General features: G+C 39.0%; 1 protein-coding gene across 3 annotated transcripts in view; it reads left to right on the forward strand.

Annotated features, from left to right (window-relative positions):
* Positions 1–19,928, forward strand: part of LOC104009496 (neuron navigator 2) — a 233,440-nt gene that overhangs the window by 186,215 nt on the left and 27,297 nt on the right. For 2 of the 3 annotated variants that reach the window (XM_087742978.1, XM_087742988.1), the window contains 8 exons: positions 2,928–3,395; positions 4,453–4,518; positions 5,766–5,810; positions 8,027–8,187; positions 8,666–8,854; positions 14,226–14,278; positions 16,390–16,413; positions 16,531–16,605. In XM_087742978.1, coding sequence (XP_087599104.1) covers positions 2,928–3,395; positions 4,453–4,518; positions 5,766–5,810; positions 8,027–8,187; positions 8,666–8,854; positions 14,226–14,278; positions 16,390–16,413; positions 16,531–16,605 — 1,081 coding nt within the window. The remainder of the gene's footprint in view (positions 1–2,927; positions 3,396–4,452; positions 4,519–5,765; positions 5,811–8,026; positions 8,188–8,665; positions 8,855–14,225; positions 14,279–16,389; positions 16,414–16,530; positions 16,606–19,928) is intronic. The other variant, XM_087742993.1, reaches the window with a different exon arrangement.

The following is a 19,928-nucleotide window of genomic DNA, read 5'->3' on the forward strand; positions in this document are numbered from 1 at the left end:
TAACACAGATATTGAGTTGGTCAGGACTTAATTTGTTGATGCAGTGTGCATCAAAGCCTTTATATCGGTGAAAGGTTCCGTTAATATTATTTTTCAATTTAATTTGACATTGAGTAGCTTGTATGTTTCAAGTTGCAGTGTTTTGCATTTCATTTTGTCTTGACGCCCATAATACCCATACAGTTATGCTGCATCATCCTGCTTCCAGTGATGTGAGAAAGCCACATTCCATCTGAAGCACCAGTGCAAGCATTAATGGCTGTGATGGCAGCTTAGGCTAATGCTGTAAAGAGCTGTAAACTGTTTCTTTTTAAATGGATGGTTTTATTCAAGATCATTCAAGATACTTCCTTTATTTTATTCCTGGCTATCATTAGATAAGCCATGTCGTTTAGAATATTTAATCTTCATCAATGGCTACTTAAAAAGAAAAACTCCAATAGACCTTTCATTTCTATGGTATATACCCCTTGAGAAATGCAGGTTTTCAGTGTTTCAAGTCTCAGGCACATTAATCTTGAAATTTGATTGGAATTTTTTTTTTTATTACTAGAAAGCCGTGTTGCTAGCTATGTAACTGAAGTACTACATTAGAAATACATGAAACTTCAAAGAGAAGACATTGAGGCTCAATTTAACTATTCCCTCATTTGATTTACAATTTTACTCTCGAATTTTCACCAGGCTGTCTAAATAGTCACATATTGAAATGCATCAGAGTTGAATTTGGCCTCGTCTGCTTATTACTGATTTCTAGAATGACAATTAAGAAGATTTTGAGGTTAATTTTCATAGTCTGTTGAGATGAGTTGCACACGTTGTTTTTTGCGTATTTCCTCTTGTCCCTGTAATTTTTAATATTATACAATAAATGAGAATCCATACCTTTGTAATGATATAGATTTACCTGCAAGTCTGCAAACATGTATACCTTCTATACTGTCATAAACAGTGAGATTCTATAATTCTACGATGAGGGCCATCCCTGTCTCTGTTCTCTCAGTATTCCCTTTAGCTCTGGTATTATGTATCCGGCATGTCCCTTCAGTGAAACCATCATTTATCTTGATACATTTTATTGTTAAATTGGGCCTTCATGCTTTGCAGTATATAATATGCTGCTTTTCTGTTAACGGGAGACATGCGTGACCCAAGAGCCAGCTCAGATATGTCAGTCTCTTGTCAATAATAGTGGATAGGAGTAAACAGATGTCCTTCCTTGTAGGGTACGTGCTTCCTTGTAGGGTACGTCCTTCCATGTAGGGTATGTCCTTCCAGAGTTAACCTCTGTGTTGATGTGAGTGTCTTGCTGGGTTGGACTTTCTCTGGACTGAAAGGAATGCTGTCCAGACCGCATCCTGTTCTGAAGGCATTTGTTACGAAGTTGTGGTTCGACCAGACGCTGCCTTTGGCAGCAACACATTTCTGTTTGTGCTGCAGTGCAGCATCCTTTCAGTTGTATTAGAGGTGCTGTGAAACAGTTTCAGGAAGGCTGCGTAGCTTAAAAACAGCTTGTAAAATTGTTGTGTGGGTGGCTGGGGCTTTTTTTTAAGCTCTAGGATCCTATCTCTAAGAATACAGTTCCCCCAGCACAAGTGAAGAGGTGGTGCATAGGAGCAGGAATACCCTAAGCTGGTATTGCTGCTGAAGGCCACGTATCATTGCAGTATGGTTTGACATTTTTCTTCATACTTGCTCTGATAACATTAACTCTAAATAAAACCTAAAATGTCTCTAAATCCCCGTAGGAATGGGTTTTATCATTTGAAGCCTTTTGCTTGTCTGAGTCAGTGTCTCCTAATCAGTGAGGTGTGATGTGGAGTCCAGGTTGAACCAAGTTTTCCAGATTTGTGCTGGTTTGTGGATGTCTGCATTGCTCTCAGGTGCTGAGGGATCATGACAGCCTGGGCATACTCAAAAGCAGAGAAAGTTCTGCTCAGTGCATGCCCACCCAGAAGTCTTTAGGAGCTCTTGAATAAAGTGCTGCATTCTGAGGACTACAGTCTGATAGATACCCACTTTGAAAGGTTTTATCCCCAATACTCCACACTGTTGATAAGAAAAAAGCAAATCCATATAGGTATGTGTGAGGAAAACTAAGGTTCCAAAGGCAGTTGCAGGAGCTAAGTGGCAGAAACAGAAGCAGTGTATTTGGGGTGGATGCTTGAAGCTGGAGTCACAAGGTACACTTTCTTCATAATTTTGAGGATCAGTTTTAGAATGATTGATAATCTGGTCTTAAGCATGTTTACTTCTAAGACACTTGTGCTTTTGGCAAAAGTGATGCAAATTGGAGAAGCTGCAGCCATCCTCCTCGAACCATGCTTTTACCTCCCCTCCTTTGCACTAGTTCTGGCACTCAGCTAGTCTTTTACTGAGCCAGTGCCAGGTGCCAAACCAGGTAAAATCTCATTCTCCACTCCAAAGAAATAGTTTCCAGCTAGCTTGGCTCCTGAAATGAGACAAACCTACATTTGATACCAGTAAATATTTTTCCTGTTACATCCCAGCAGATGCTGTTTCTGTGCAGAGCATTCGGTGATTTGCACAGAATTTACCTTTACAACAAACTTTCAGCCTCTAATATTCCATGCTTCAGATTAATAAATGCAGTGTTTCTCTGGTATCCTTTTTCCTTAAGTGGCAGAAGACAATATTGCTGTATTTTAGCTTTGTGCAAGTATTATTTCATGGTTCAGAGAAGAAACACCTAAGATAGATTTGAAGCTATCATAATTGTCTCTGGGCTTTATTGAAAGTGGCGTGAACACAAGGAGATTCATAAATTTATAGTTGTGTATGTCCAGTCTAGGATCATTTACTTAACGTTGGTTTTCTGAAGCTAAGATGATCTGTGGTCTAGATATAAAATATCCTTGCATTTAATATTCCATTTTATGTATTTTTCATGTTATCTTTTTTTACAGACTTTTTGGTGGCAAGCCTAGTAAACAAGTTCCCATCACAACAGCAGAAAATATGAAAAATTCAGTAGTCATCTCTAATCCTCATGCTACCATGAACCAGCAGGGTAATCTTGATTCACCATCTGGCAGTGGTGTGCTGAGCAGTGGGGGCAGCAGTCCTCTATATAGTAAAAACACAGATATGAACCAATCTCCACTAGCTTCTAGTCCCAGTTCAGCACATTCAGCTCCTTCCAACAGTTTAACATGGGGTACCAACGCAAGTAGCAGTTCTGCTGTTAGCAAGGATGGCATTGGATACCAGTCTGTCAGCAGTCTTCATACCAGCTGTGAATCCATTGATATCTCTCTGAGCAGTGGAGGTGGCCTGAGCCATAACTCCTCCAGTGGCTTGATTCCAGCCTCTAAAGATGATTCTCTAACTCCCTTTGTCCGAACCAACAGTGTAAAGACTACGCTGTCTGAAAGGTTAGTAGGTTTTTCTTTCATTTCCATTAAGCTCGTATGTATCTCAAATGTGAATGAAGTCCTGGCAGCAGCAGCCAACACTGCAGATACAAATCAAGTTGTGCTTCTTACAAGATAATACTGACTGGTATTACTAGAACGTACACGGAAGCCGTTCCAGGCAAGGACCCCAGTTCAGAGAAAAGGATGAGTTCAGGTGAGGTTTTTAGTTTTAGTTTGCTGTGGTAGCTAATGTGACAACTTTTCTTGCTACCATATTATACCTAATATTTGAATTTTGCATCATATATTATCCTTCCAAAGATCTCCTGTTAGTTGATCTGATAGTGATATTCAAAAAAACTTCCATCGTTGTTGTTATTTTGTTTTGAGAAGCAAACTGTTTCCTGTTAAACTTCTCGTCTCTAACATTGGACAAGCTTTTAAACTGGAGGTCATGCTGAAAAGAGACATCCCTGTCTCCCTAGCCGCTTGATCCCTCCTCGGCCTCTCCCTGCTGGCCTGTCCCATCTCCAGCTGCTCCCTACGGTGTTTCAGTACAGGCATTCATGTGAATGCTTCGTGAACCCGCCTGGGAGATGGATGCAACTGAAAAATGATCACCTGAATTGTATGTCCGACTGATCAGTTCCCCAGCTCCTTCCACGATCAGATTCATCGGTGTCTGCGTGGACATGGCATAGGAGCTGGGATGACTGAGCAGGGAGGAGGGAATGGGACTGCTTTTTCAGCGTCAGAGCTGTATTAACGGCACGTTGGGCTAACATCGGGATAAATCAGACAATGACTTGCAGTGCATGCTCTCTGCGTGACCTTTTGGAGAAGGCAGTCGTACCCCTGCAAGCATTGGAAATCAGCTATATCCTGATGTGTAATTATGTAGTCAGGTAGCAAAATTTTTGTAGTTGCATCTCAATGGAGAAAATTACCGCTGACTATAATGTTCTGACAGTTTGGGTTTCTGTTTGTGTTTTATTATAACTCCTTCCTGTTCTCTCCTCTTTTCATTCTAATATTCCTTCTCTTGTTTTCTGTCTTGTTGGACTGATTCTTCTAGCCCTCTTTCTTCCCCTGCTGCTAGCCCCAAATTCTGCCGAAATACTTTGCCCAGGAGACAGGACAGGTAATGCTGTCTCAGGACAGGAGTACGCACAAGGCTGTAGGTTTTGTTGCCCATCTCAGTGAAGCAAATTGTTTTGTGACAGACTGTGCTCAGTCGAGTCCTCTGCTGTGTTCATCATTCAGATGTGAACTGACACAAAGACATGCCAGTGAGAGTCCCCTCAAACACCCCATCTATCTACCTAAATCAATCTGGAGAATGGCATATGGCAGAGTTGGCATGTTTTTGGTGTTGCTCTTGTTACTGGGAACATGTTTTGGTTTGTGGGGGTATTTTTTTTTTCCCCTCATTTCTTTGCCAAAGGCAATTTGAAAATCTTGCCCTTTTTTTCTACCACTCTAAACTCTCACTAGCATTTCAGCATTCCTCTGGCATGCTGCTTTTCCCACTGCCTTTCAGGCCTGTCTTTTTTGTCGTGAAGTCCCCGTGTCATTCAGTGTCGTCAGTCTTTTATTGCAGTTTGGCTCATGAGTGTTTTGCAGGGACTTGTGTACATCCGTCCTTGTAAAGATGAATGTTAAAGTTAGGAAAAGATGACCCGAATCTAAACATTCTAGCTGACTTTTGCTCACTGCTGTAATTTTAAACACTCCCGCACTGTAATTTAGCTATAAGGACTGTCATTAAATTATTCATTTAAGCACGTGGATATTTTCTTTAAAAACAAATTAACAGACTCTGCTCAGTTACAAGTTCATCAGTTGTAAAAGCATAAACGTAAATATTTGGGTTTTGGACAACTAATAGATTCATTTTACTTCGCTAATGGAATTTAAGCTAAGATTTGAAAATTTAAACAGTCTGGGCTCAATACTTTTACTGCTATACATTGCAGCTGCATAGCAGTAATTAGCTGCATTCCCTAAATGGTGTCTGCTGAAAGAAATGACGGGAAGGTGGTTTGGACTTGAAGATTCTCATCAGTTTTCACAAATAGTCTGCCTCACGCCTGCTGAAAAGCATATTTTTAAGCATCCGTTTGACGTTTAAAGAGCCATTTTTGTTCATTGTGGGTAGGAGAAATAGCAAAACCACGCTGTGAGCAGATGAGATTCATTGGCATGGTACCAGATGCATGTTTGTGCAAATCCGCACCTGGGTAAGGAGGTTTTTGCATGTTTCTGTAGGAAGGCCCCAGCACCTTTTCCTCTGAAAAGGTGATGCCGATGTTTGTACGTCCTTCGTCCTGATCTTATTCCTTCCCTTTTGTTCTTCTCTGAAGTTCTTTTCTTTTAACTTTTCTGCAGCGACCCACATCTTGATAGGAACACTTTGCCTAAGAAGGGACTCAGGTATTGGTGCTTCCACACGGTTTAACAGCTTTTGTTGTGGCTTTGGAGTTTGCTTTGTGTTTCTGTTGTGGCTGGTGGTGATGGTGATGGTCGCAGTTTGCAAGAGGTGGCAACAATATTGTTTCTTTCTTCCTTTCTTTCTTTCCTTCTTTCTTTCTTCCTTTCTTTCTTCATCCTCAAAGAAGGCCATTGACCACTCTGCTTTTTTTCATCCAGTGGCTTCTCCGCTTGAGCAAGAACTGTGGCTTTTGCTGGCTGAATTGCTGAAAAGCATCTCATAAACCATCACTGGGCTTGACTTGAAAACAATAATTTTGCAGCATCTATGGCTGTTACATGGAATGACTTGAGATCATTTTCACCCTGGGAGCCTTGGTGTTGATATACAAATAGAAAAAATTTTCAATATCATGCCAAACCTTTTAGGATGACATTGGACACATTAATTTAAAAAATATTTGCTTCAGAATACCTAAATATGTAGGGCTCTTGGAGATAACTTCTACTCTTCTAGAAAACAAAAAAAAAAAATCTCCAAACAAACTTTTGGCAACTGTCTTCTCGTAGATTTTGTGTATCTGTAAGGTCATGGTTTTTATAACATAAAAAAAACTGCTCTGAAAAAGATTTTTCCATTGATACAAGGAATTCTAGCAAGATAATCAACATTAGGTGTATTAATTAAATGCTTTAAGTGTTACAGAATTTACAGAAGATGTCTCAGACAATTTGGAAAATTGCAGCTTCAGAATCGCTTAATGCAGCTTCTGAGATTACTGAGTTGATGCCTTGAAATTGCAGCTGCAATTCATTCTGTGCTATACACATTGTTCTTCACAGCAGCTTTGTCCCATGAAGCCGAGTGCTAAAAGCCTTTCTTAAAATGGCATTTTGTTTAAAATGTTTCAGTGGTTCTCAAGTATGTCTCTAATAAATAAAGACTCTCTTTTAAGACCGAAACATTTGAGTGCTGAAGAGGTAGGTATTAATGCTGCAAAAAAAAAAAAAAATCCTTAGTGTGTTAAAGTAAAATGACTGTTTAAAGCCCCTTTCTGAAGAAACTGATATTTGTGCAAAGTTCAAGAGATGGAGATAGCCAGGGACTGTTGATTAAGTGTTGAGGCATAAGCAGAATGAATGTATTTTTTGAAAATAGTTTGAGTTTTTGCAATGTTAATTATTGTAGTGTTCACATTGATTTAAAATAGCCTTAATAAGTGATATCTTACTGTAGACCATTTAGTTGGAGGGAATCTAATTAATTAAATAGATAATATCGACTAATAATAGGCTCCAAGTGTTTAGTTTTTGGAAGGAGAGCTAGTAACTCATAAATATTTCTCAAAAGCAGATAGCATAGCCTAAGACACACACTGAAATCCGTCAGCAGACAAGTGTTTCCATGATGCTCTTTCTGTTGATACCTGTACCCTATCACATATTTCACGTAACACCTGTGGTAACATACCTATTTTTCAGGAATATACAGAAGCAGATTTAAAACTTTGCTTAAGCTGAAGCCAGTGGCTGTTTTGCCATTGATGTTGGCATAGACAACGTTTCTGCTATTTTCTTTGCCTTCAGAAAAGGCTAAACCTAGTCTCCTTTGTGATGATTTAATGCTATTAGTTTTGAAATAAATGGGATACACCTCCACAGACCTTTATATTAATGTCTCTGGAATATGAATTATTGGGTCACAACTTGTTTAAAAATTTGATAATGGCTTTGTTGACTTGAATTTGGTTGTCATATGACGAAAAGCCAGCTAAGCTTAGCGATGCACCAAAATACTAAAATAGTGATAGAATTTTGGCATAACCTAAGGAAAGGAAAGGATTTCCAACTTATGGTTTTATTTTTCAATCGTACATATGTAACACACACTATATTTTACAGTACAAAACTTCTATCTGTAGCTTTTTGTTTACTACTGGTTTGGTTACTACTGAAGCTGTAGGAAAGGAGGGTTGGGGTTTTTTTTCCCAAACAGAAGTGGAATGAGTTAGGAAGAGCTTAGAACAGCTTGGAACAGCTGCTTTATTCAGAATTGTATTGGTTTTATATCATTTTAATCCTTAAATTTCATATGAGAGTTCTTCCATCTTTCTTTCCCTCTCTCCCTCCCCAAGTCTTGTGACATTTCATGGTTGTGGGGGTTTTTTTATCATTTTAAATAAATGTCAAAGTTAATTTTGGAAAAACTGTTTTTGCAGGTATACCCCATCCTCCCAACTCCGTAATCAAGAAGATGCAAAAGAATGGCTACGGTCCCATTCAGCAGGAGGACTTCAGGATACTGCTGGCAATTCTCCATTTTCATCTGGATCCAGCATAACATCACCCTCTGGAACTAGATTTAACTTCTCGCAGCTTGGTGAATAATTATCTGTTTGGATAATCATAGCAATACATTGTGTGTCTTGAAAATAGCATATTACGCAATATAATTTTCTTTCTGCAGCTCCGAGTCCCACATTCAACCTCAGGAAGCACTCTCATTGAAATGAGTGTGACTAATTAGCATTATTATCTCGTATGCCCAAAGGTGGCATACTTGCAGTAATTCTTTGAAAATACTTCTTTGTTGCCTACTTGTTTGGTAATACTGCTTTAAAATCCAAGCATCTTACTATATGTGCCACTCTCATCAGTTTAAGATATTTTATCTTTATATGTATTTTTCAGGTGGCTTGTTGGAAAATTGTGTAAAGCTCAGTCTGAAATAATATATAAAAGTCAGAAGAACTCTTAAGTCAGAAGAAATGCCTTTTTTTTTGGTAGTTGCACAAAAATTAGGTATGAAAATTTGTGGTCGTGCAAATATAAATCGGTGTTTATTCTTCACTTTATAGCAAGCCCAACCACTGCAGCCCAGATGAGCCTGTCAAATCCAACCATGCTACGGACCCACAGCCTTTCCAATGCAGATGGTCCTTATGACCCCTATAGTGATACGCGCTTCAGGAACAGCTCGATGTCCCTGGACGAGAAAAGCAGAACAATGAGTCGGTCTGGTTCTTTCCGTGATGGTTTTGAAGAAGGTCAGTAAAGTATGTGATGGTGCTGGAAATGAACAGAAGATGACATTCTCACTTGAACCAAGTATAAATTTGCTGCTTTTCAGTTCAGCATAGGGGTCATTTCAGAGCACAGTTCTCTCTGTGTGGAGCTCTCAGTGTTAGACAAAACTTTAGTCCTAGTCATCATTCTGATGATATTCACTCAGTGATCCTTCTGGCCAGACATAGGAAAGCATGTAAGTGGTGTAGCTAGACCATCACTGTTCAAGAAATGATTTAAACACATCCTGTGCTTCATTTTTAGTTATCTCAAAATTACTCTAGTTCATGCTTAGAGTTAGCATATTAAAGTGTTTCCTTGAATAGGACTGTTCTCTTGAACCTGGGCCTCCACACTTCTGTTTGTAGTACAAATAATTGATATCAGCCAGGCTGTTGTTTTTATCCCAGTTAATTTTTCCAGTATTTAATCTGTATTCAAATTGTCTTTACTTTTTATATCTGCTCAATGTCCGGCTTGCTATCACACAGCTTCCACAGAAGGGACCTGAGCAGTTCTTCAGAACGCCTAGGCTCTTCTTTTCAGTTCCTCATCGTCTTTTCAAATATGTGATCATACCTGATAAAAGAAGACCATATAAATATAAGAAGAAAAAGTCATTTGCCTATAAATAAATGTTTAGTTTGATTGCTACTGATCGAGAAACCTTATGGCTGTAGCAGGAGTAACTATGAGCACACAATGAAACCTTCAAGTGTTGCATTCGTAGAAGTCAAGCATGGGGTGAGCTCTGGGAGTGGTTCATAGGAAGGTCATAGGAAGCTCTTCCAGCAGTAGCTCTTTGAGTCTTAAATCACCTTTCTGGCAAGGATTGGGAGCTTGGCTGGCTATGAAGTACTTTATCACTACAGGTCACACAAGCCTTCACTGACTTACTTCCTCCGCTGCTGAAGACCTGTGCTTACTCGGCACTGTTAATACCAGTGCCCCGTTGTTGCTGCTCCCCTAGAGCCAGGCATGGGAGCCACACTTAGGTGCTCGTAGCAGCCTTTAGGAGCCACAGGGTGCCTTCCTGGAGATACTGGTTATCCCATCTGTTTTCCACCGTTGGAAGCGGTGGAAAATGCGCATTGGATATGGCTCCAGAAAGATTCAGGGCTAATTCATTATTGAATTTAGCCAATCTAACTCCATTACATTTAATTGTATTTTAGAGGCCCACGGCTGAGGATCTTCATTATGGGTTGAAAATTGCTAGAATAATGCTGTAGGGCTGAAAACTGTGTCGTTGCAGGAATTAAACTTTGTTTGTGCCGTGCTCTCAGAAAGCTAGATGATCATGAACAGTCAAAGGCTGCCTGATACTTAGTCAGTTGAATTTCATTCTGAGATGAACAGTCCTGCTCTTACTAAAGAGTTCCTTAATATAATCTGTGGAGGAATTTAAATCACTGCATCTGTGTTATACTTAGATTTACTGAAGGAGCTACTACAGCAAAACTTATTCAGGTTTTATTGAAGACATCCTCAGAAAAATTGTAACCTTAGTCTTTTAAGTGTGCTTAAGATCACAGCAAATCCATTTTGGCACATTTGAGGTTAAACTGGCTCTTGCAATTCAGAAATTCTTGTCCAGGCGAGAGGCTAGTTTGGCAGAATATTTAATAAGTATTACATGTTTGAGGGTGAACCATTTTAAAAAAAAAAAAAAAGAAAAGGAAAAGGGAAGAGTTAGGTGAAATGTTCTACAAAGTGCTTTTCATTCATTTAAAAAAATAATAAAAATGATGTCCAAGAAAACTCTACCTATGGACTTGAAAGCAGTGGAAAAAGATCACTTCTGTATACGAGGAGGGAATTTGACCCTACAGTGGACATGCTGAAGAAGTCCCTTTCAGATTTTCCTAAATTTTTTTGGCGCCTAAAAGGATAATAATATTTTATCAGATGCGATGAATGTTTAGGTGCAGTCTCTATATTTTTGTCTTCAGGTTAAAGGTCTTCTGCCACTTCTCTGGCCATACAGAAAGCAGGGATAGCCTGCTTATTAGCTCCTGCTTATTTCTCAGGGAACCACAAGTTATGAGTAGGCAAGCGGTTCTGAATATGGCATATATGTTGTCCTGTGCTTTCAAACCTGTGGGTCTAATTCACCTTCACAGAATAAGAGAATAAATCAAAAAGTATGCATGCATCATTCACCTTCACCTTGAGAGAATAGACCAAAAAGTGTTACAGAAATTAAATTTGTGGTTGATGAACAAATTGATTTCATACAATCAGCCAGTGTCAATGAAGCATAAATCCAGGTCTTAAGTAAAGGTTACCAATCTACTTCTTTATTAGCACATAAGATCACAGGACACTTTATTCTTACTAACTTCAGCAGGGCCAGGATTTATTCTTAAAAGCCTTTTTTCTTTTGTCTCCATAGTGTGAGGTACAGTCATGTTCTCTCACAGCACAGCATGCAGGTTGAAATGTTAGTCAGCCTTGCAGTACAGAACTCTCTTGATAGGAAGGGTTTCAGGAGTGGAGAGAAGCCAGCAGGAACAGCCTCCAAACTCACCAGAACTTCAGGGGTAAAAACACAGCCTAAAACTGAAGTGGTCTCTTGGCTCTCCAGTTTCCCCACTTCCCTGGCCATCAGTCTTCCCCAGGACCTGTGCTGCCTAGAGAGAGAGGAATTAAATTCATTGTCATTGGGATATAAATTTTTATTCCTTTTTGTGCTACTGACTGCAATACCTGTTGTTCTTTCTGGTCTTTGGACAGTTGATCCCGGCTAGACCGTTTCTTTTCTAACATTAAAAATGATACATGCTTGCATATGCATTTATAGTGCTGTAAAATAATCACTCCAAAACAATTTGGGTTTGTAGCCTGCGTGCAGATGCACGTTAACTGCAAAAAACAGGAATCACATCAAGAGCGTAACTGCCTTCAGGCTTCTAATTAAATAGCCTTAAAGTAGCCATCTGCAGATACTTTAAAAAGAAATTGCGCAAAAACATTAACTCCTTAGTTGTCCTTGAAACTAGAAATCCCAAATTATACACACATTTGAATGATGCAATGGTGATGTTTTACAGGGCAGGAGTATGATTCCCAGAGTTATATGTTTTTTCCCTTTTTTCATTTTGAGTCTTCTTGCCTCCTTTAAAGTCCCAAAGTGATCTTAAAAATTCCAGTTGATGCTAACTCAAAAATCCTGGGTCCCAGTCCCTTGTAAGGAGATCTGTTTCTTCTCTGGCCAGTTGGTATGGTTGCTTTCTTGAATACATCTCTATTAGTAAAAAAAGCACAAAGAAAGAGTATAGAGAGGCAAACTAGAAAATAATATTATATTCTCTGTATGAGCCCATTGGTGGCCTTGTGAATATTGCCTGCGCTTTGGGCTTTCCATCTTAAAAAAGGTGATCCTAAGGGTAAAATGCAGGCAAAAAGTGACAAGAAGATCTGAAGTGCATAACATCTATGGTATGAAGAGAGTGAGATAGATGAGGAATCTTTAGCTTGGACAAATGATGTCTGAAGGGAGGTGATAATATATAACTTAGTGCGTTATAAAGAGGATGGTTATCCATTACTTCTCGTACCACAGGGGTGTGGAGACACTGAAGGAACTTATTGACTGACTCAGCAGCAGGTCTAAAACAACTGCAAAGAATTATATTCTAAACACAACAAGAGTTTTTTGTTACAGATAAAATGTGTCCGTGGATTCAGAAGTAGTTAAGCAAGTTAATGGTAGATAGGTCACAGCGACTATGAAAAACAATGATCTGACTGCAGTTTCCACCTCAGGAATTTCCATCTCTGCTGATTCCCAGAAGACGCAAAGGTGTACCTGGGGAAAAATCACCGGGTATCTGCCTCCTTCTTGCATGCCTTTCCCTAAACATGCGCTGCGGTTGCAGCCAGAGATGGAGCAAGCGATTAGGCAAACCCTGGGTCTGACTCACGCTGGTTATTTTTATGTTCTTAATGCAGTACAGTCCTTAACATCTGACTATAAAGATCATTTTAATTGAAAATATGATTAACCAGAAAAAGCAAATGGGTGTGAGGTTTTTTTTTTTTACTTTCTTGTGGGTTTTTAAAATTGTCTTAAATTCCTCCAGAAGCCAACTTAGACTTTGTTTACTTCTTTTTCCAGCCTTGCCTTAGGATATAATGTCAATGGGAAAGCAGAGCCCATTTATTATGAATGTAGAATTGCAGTAGGTAATTAGAGCAAAATGGCAGCTTTTCTAACCTTTTTTTTCTGGCTGGAGGATTTAGATGAAAGAAAAAGCAATTTAACACAATTTCATATGATTTGTATGAAGTTACCTGAAGTTTGAATAAAAGTTTCAGTTAAATATATTTTGTTTCTAAAAATAAAAATAAAGGAGAGGTAATTTTGCATGTTTCGGTAACAGAAAGAATAGCTTCAGGTAGGGTTTTTTAACAGCATAATCAAAAATAAAATTATGTTATATATAAATCCTAACGTCAGGGTGATGGTAACAATCTTGAGAATCAATGTATATGTCTCTTTTGCCGAATATATATTCAAGTACAAAAACTGCTTGAAATGGATTCTTTTCCAGAACAGGTTTTGTTACCATGTTTTCCTCTGGTAGTTTTTCTATGAGAGAACAAACTGTGCCTTGTTAAAGAAATGTCATTGCTCTAAAGAAAGACCAAAAACCCCTACAGGGATAGGCAATGTTCAGCTCAGCGGTGCCCATGATCCAGCTCCCTTGTAGTCAGCAGAAGGAAGATCCAGCTGCATTCAGAGGACAACTGGGAGCCCCAAAATTAGGCAGTGGTTTCTGCCCTGGGTGCTCCACATCTTCTCCTGGAGCATCTGGTTACATGCCAGAGATGGGTATCGTGGTCTTCTCGGGACATCTTCATCTTGGTCTGCTGCTTAAAGAAAACAACCTGCCCCCTCAATCTCATCTAAAACTGAAGATGAAGTACTCAGATTTACTTTTGTAATCTCTTCTGCATTTCAGTTAATTTGTTGGTTTTTAAACTTGAGTAAGTCCTTTTCCAAGAGTCTTAAGATAACCTGTCCAGAGAAATATATATTTCTGAACAAATCTGCATCGAAACTTTTCTTTTTAATCTTCTTGACCACACCTCATTTTCCCAAAAAACAAGTATTATTAAATTGTTAAAACAGCTTTACCAAATCGAAGTTTATGGATTGTGTTACTTGGCCATGCATTCTTCAAACTGTACATTATTGGTGCAATAATATAATTAAGTTTATGATGGATGATGAAATTAGTGAAAGTATTTCTTCAGTCGACTGGTAGTTGGCAGTCGATGATCTATGATGATTCCACTCTGTGGTTACTGTATTTATAGTCATTGTGTTTATTTTCTTTCCTTTAGTGCATGGTTCTTCTCTCTCTTTGGTATCCAGTACGTCATCTATTTATTCGACGGTGAGTATAATGAAATGAACAATTTGGGTTTACTAATAAAAATCATTGAATTTACTGGTCTTATTGTGCTAATTATTTTTGCCATTCAAGGAGGAGGGAAAAAAGCGCTTTTCATTTGATTGTGTTCTGAATGCTAGCTACAAAAGAAATGTTTATGTTCATAAAGATGTCTGTGGATATTTAGCAGTATCCTCATTAAACACAGACTTTAATGGCCTAAAAGCAGCAATTTATTTTTTGAGTCACTATTTTACAACTACACTAAATAAGTTTCGCTACAAAGGACCTCAGTAGATCTGAGGAGATTTGGACTTCATTACCTAAAGCACCACAGAGTTTGCTGAATAAAGTCATTCCAGCCTTGTATTAAGGATTTGCTACTAAAGAAGTTTGAGTAAGCCTTTCAATGCACAGATTTTAATAATCCTAAAGAAGCCATTTGTTCACTATGCCAGTAATATTTTCTCCAGAAGTATGTATTCATTTAGGTTACCTGATCCTAAAATACGGCTTACTGGAGTTTGAAAATACAGGGGTTTTTTAAATGCGTGTTGCATTTGCTTATTTTCTTCTAATAGTGTCATGAAGGTTTTTCCATTTTAAACATATACTGTGGAAGACCTCGTAAGTTAAGACTATACCTGTGCTGTAGTGGGGAGGTGAGGCTGCAACATGCAGACCCTGTCTTGCCTGGCTTTTCTTTAGCTAGCTGGGGTGTTAACTGCAGCGACCCAGGGACACAGCAGCCTCCAGCCCACACAAGACTGTACAGAAGTATTTGGCACTGATGGTTAATTCCCAGTGGCTTCATTGCTGTTAATATCCAAGCTAGCCAGATTAAAGGTGGATCATGTATTCCTGGCATGCAGTGATCACAGTTTTGGGGGTTTCTTAAAGCACAACCATTTTAAAAAACAATGGATAATTACTTCTGAAATACATGCTAATCGAACAGGATCTTCAAATTCAAATTCTTATGCAAGTACGATGCACCTTCACGCTTACCAGAAATCCACAGCTGAAGCGAGCATATGTGATACAAGAGTACGTGGAAGAACTTGCTCTTCGAAGATCATGTATAACTGTCTATGAAGTCTGTCAAGCCAACATAGTGTTGTTTAGCGTTATTTCACATACGTGTGTCACTGTTAGGAAACTACATGCATAACATGGCCTTAAGACCTTGACAATAAATTGAAAAGACTGCCTTTCATTATTGACCTTGCCTCAAGCAAGGTCCATATGAAGCCAAAACAGATAATGTATTGGAAGGATGGAAAACAGACTTTTTCCTCTGGGCTGTTGTTGATAACCCTGAGAGCCACAAGGAGAGTACTCAGCGGCTGCTGGCTAAGCGTCTGGTTTATGTGCTTGCTGCCCAAGCACCAGTGGCTCTTAATACTGTGGTTTGATGGGTATAATTTTCATGGTGGCTGGTAGTGGGCATATTTACATAAGGGCAGCGGAGTGTGTAACTTCCTACCATATACTTCTCTTTAGCTGATAACTTTGGTTAGAAACAAGCCATAGTAGCCACAATTTTATCATGCAGACCGCGATGGATGGTCAGTGCATCCACTTTGCATCCTCAGATAACTAGTTGTGTGTCCTCAGTTCTTGATCACCACAGTGCCTAGGCAGAACCCAAGTGGGAGTAATTTTTATTTTTTTTTTTCACATCACTTTGGAATGCAAAACCATGATCTCCGTCCCATGGAGAGCTGAGCATGGGAGGAAGGGAATTGCCTAGGATCAGCCATGTTCTGTGACAGTCCTGGCTCTTCAGAGCCTCATGCAGTCCCTTATGCATCGAGCCAGGACTTCACCCTTCCACGGTTCGGACTCAGAGGTGCACTGGTCGGCAGGCTGGCAAGTGGAGCCCAAATTCCTTCCTGCAGGAAGAAGTACTGTACAAGCAGCCTGGTTTCTTTTTCCTGAAGAGTAAATAGATTAGGAGATTACCTTAGATTGACTATGGATGTGGGAATCAAAATAAGGAATTCACATTAGAGTTTTTGAAACGCCAAAAAAACCCTGAAAATTTTGATAAATTTGTTAGGCTGGTTATGTTGCAATATCCTCACATATTTTCCTCCGTTTTTATTTTATAGCCTGAAGAGAAGTGCCAGTCAGAGGTAAGAGCGTGTAGTGTTTGACAGGAATAAATGTTCTGTCAAGACACTCTGCATTTCGTGTCTTGCTATTTTCGCTCCGTATTATGGTGCAGTAAAGTGCTCTCTTAAAATATATAGATTCGCAAGCTACGAAGAGAGTTGGATGCATCCCAAGAAAAAGTGTCAGCTCTGACAACTCAGTTGACTGCCAATGTGAGTACAACCTGGAGAACAAACACTAACAGGGAATGCATTTAATGCACCAACTACCACCCCAGTTTTTCTAAGTGACCAAAAGATTTCATGTGTCTAACATTCGGTTCACATTACCTATGTGTTTAAAAAAATAATTACATGCATGTGGGACTTTTCCAAAAATAACATCCTCTGTCCTACTGAATTGTCGTATGCCTTTCTTGAAATACTGAATTATAATATTCATTTGGCTTTACGTATATGTAAACCATCTTCAGATTTTGAGAAAATCATTGAAGACGGTGTCTTTTTTTAGAAATAGTGTCTTGTTTTTTCATTTAGGTGGGATGAGGTACGGATGAAGGTTATAATCAGTAGGAATAAAAATTGGTGGAAATGTGGATTGAAATGCTTTATACTTTGCTATTGCATAAAGATGTGGGGTAATGGTGTGACAGGTAACAGTAGCATAAGGGGCTCTGAGAGCTAATTTACGGTTACAGAGTGGACATACCTGATTTTTACCATTGTGGGCAATACTTCTGCTTGTTTTCTCTGAGGAATTTGATGAGTAAGTGATGTAAAACACTTGGAAAAAAAAGATTTGGAAGCCAGGAGGTGCTGAGGCAACACTATGTATGACCCTGAGCAAGTTTATTTATATGTTCTGTGCTGTAGTCACAGATAGCAGAAATCTGCAAAACAGAAGCTTGCTAGAAAAATAAGCAATTCCAGAGTATATAAGCTACAGATGAATAGTCATCAGATTGGGTCATATTGACATCCTAGTTTGTGGGAATAAATAAACATCAGAACATATGCTACTGAAGAGGACGTTCCTGTCCATCAGCTCTCTGAATAGGTGGAATACGAAACTTGGCACAGTAAAGGACAGCTTTCATCAGAGCAGTGACACCTAGCACAAGAAGGATTCAAGGGGAAGTCTGTTGTGTTCGCTGCAGGCATTGCAGTGCTTCATCCAGCTTGCAAAATGGGAAAGGAAAACCAAGAACACAGTTAACAGAGAAGTCAGGGGCTTTGACTCCATGTAACCACTCAGTCACTTTCCCAAGAGGAAGAGAAAAAATTTTAAAAATCTTCCAAAAATTTAATGTTATATTTGCCTTCCAAATACAAAGAGGACTGGATACATGAGTAGGTTTTCATCCAGAAGCTTCTTTTACATGTGAGAAAGTAAGAACCAGATTCTTTTGCATACGTTTTTTTATCATGTTGTTAAATAACCCAGCTTGTGTCCTTCAAGGAAAGAACTTGTCAGCTATGCAACTCATCTAGCTCTGCCTTAGTTTTGTTGCATTCTTCTTCATATGGTGTTGGGATTCAGTAGGCTGTTACTCAATGCGAGACTTAGTAGCCTGTCTCCAAGAGTAGCAGCACAGGCTACTGTGTGCCTGCCCCAGCTGCCATTAATTTGCCCAAGAATTTGTGTGTGGTTACTACAACTATCTTTGCGGAGAATAGTTTTTAACGTATGCTGCTGCTGTACGTTTTTGTTTGGTTTGGGGTCATTTGGTTTTTTGTTGTTGTTGTTTTGGGGTTCCACCCCCCACCCCCCCAAAAAAAAAGTTAGCATCATTTATTTTGATAATATTCCTTTTTTTCTTCATTCACTGTGCTAAAATTTTGGGGGGTTTTATTCATGCTATTTAAACTTCTTAGACTTTGACCTGCCCCTTATTTGTTCATAGATCAGCTATGGTCTGCTGCAGAAATGTTGCCCTAACTGGCTTCTCTTTCACTCTCTAGCTGCCTCTTTCCAGAGGACATACTCTTTTTGCATGTAAAAGGCCAGGTCTGTTGCCAGAAAAGTTAAGACTAATAAATGCTGTTTGTTAGGACACTGCTTTATGGACATTTCCTTTACACAAGATTTTTTTTAAAAAATGCTTTTAACTTAGGCAATTTGAATTCAGCTGTTTATTTAATTTATTAATTTTTTGCTGAATTTTCCTGTATACACACTGCAGCTTTTGATGCTTCCCAGGCCGTCAGGGGCAAGAATTTTGAAAAGGTTTTGCTCCAGCTCGGAAGTGAAGATAACTATTTTCCATAGCCCACTGAACAGGTTCCAGATGGGAATAATTTAAAGGTGCCTGATCTGGTTTTGAAAGAGCAACTTTTTCTTAAGGTTCAGGTCAAAAAATAAAGGGTTTTTATTTTTTGCTTTTGCAAAGTATTGCTTAGGATTCCTGAATATCAGTTTTGTTATTCCCTGTTCATCCTCCCCAACAGAAACTTTGCAGTCTTGTGTTTTTAAAATAAATACTTAGATTTTCAAACATGTGTAGTGTGAGGGTTTAAATTACTTTTTGCTATTTTCTCACAGTCTCAGCTCTGCTTATTTTCATAGGGGCTGATGGGAATGAGAGATGCACGTCCCCCTGTTATTGTACTGCTCATGTTTGTTTTCTTTGTGAATGTGAGAACAGTTATTTAGGATAAGTCAGCTGTGTGCTGCTGATGAATAGGTCTGGAATAGCTCAGTGAAAGGTTTTGCTATTCTGTATATATTTAGGTGAGAGAATGCCCTTTTCCGCTTGGAAAGATTTTGCACAATTTTACTTGTCATTGTGTGTATAGAATTATTTTTAATAGAGAAATAAATTATTATTTGCTATGGTTAGTGTAGATGATTATGGCTAATGAGACAAAAATATATTGAACTATGCCTGTGTTCCACTGCATATGCAACTGCATATAGATGTACATATAGATACACATGTATATCTATAAATAGATATTTAGATATCTAGATATAGATATTTATCTATAAATAGATCAATAGATATACACGTATATCTAAAAAACAATGCCATATCATGGCACTGGAAACATAGTACCCTTTCATCAAGTTTCTTTCTGTCTTCTCAAGCTACTTTCCTTCCTTTTACTTCTCAGTCATTTTCAAATCTTAGCTGATGTCCTTAATATAGTCGACATTGGGTTCTCAGTGCTTCATTGGAAATGAAAAAAGGGTAATTGGCCCAGCACCAGGAAGTTTTGGATGATATTTAGCACGTGGACCTTGGTTGCAAGCAAGGTGCACTCCGATATTAGGGAAGCCTTTGACTTCAATGCAGGTATATCGGCTGATAAAGCACCTGGCAGACTGGCCGCAATGCTGCCGTAGTCCTGTCTCCATCCTTATCCCTCTCTGCAGGGAGAGCATCTCTGGACTGAACTGACCGACTTGGCTTTCGGACTTCTCCCGTTGGGGAGCACAGTGCGAACGTCCACCTCTGTGACTTCAGTGTCTTTTCGCCTTAAATATCCACAAAGAAAATAGTGATCTAGTTGGAGGGAAGTTTCTGCCTGACCTT

Source organism: Nipponia nippon, unplaced genomic scaffold, assembly GCF_047370975.1.
Source record: "Nipponia nippon isolate SJK-2023a ecotype South Korea unplaced genomic scaffold, ASM4737097v1 scaffold_10, whole genome shotgun sequence".
NCBI classification, from domain to species: Eukaryota; Metazoa; Chordata; class Aves; order Pelecaniformes; family Threskiornithidae; genus Nipponia; species Nipponia nippon.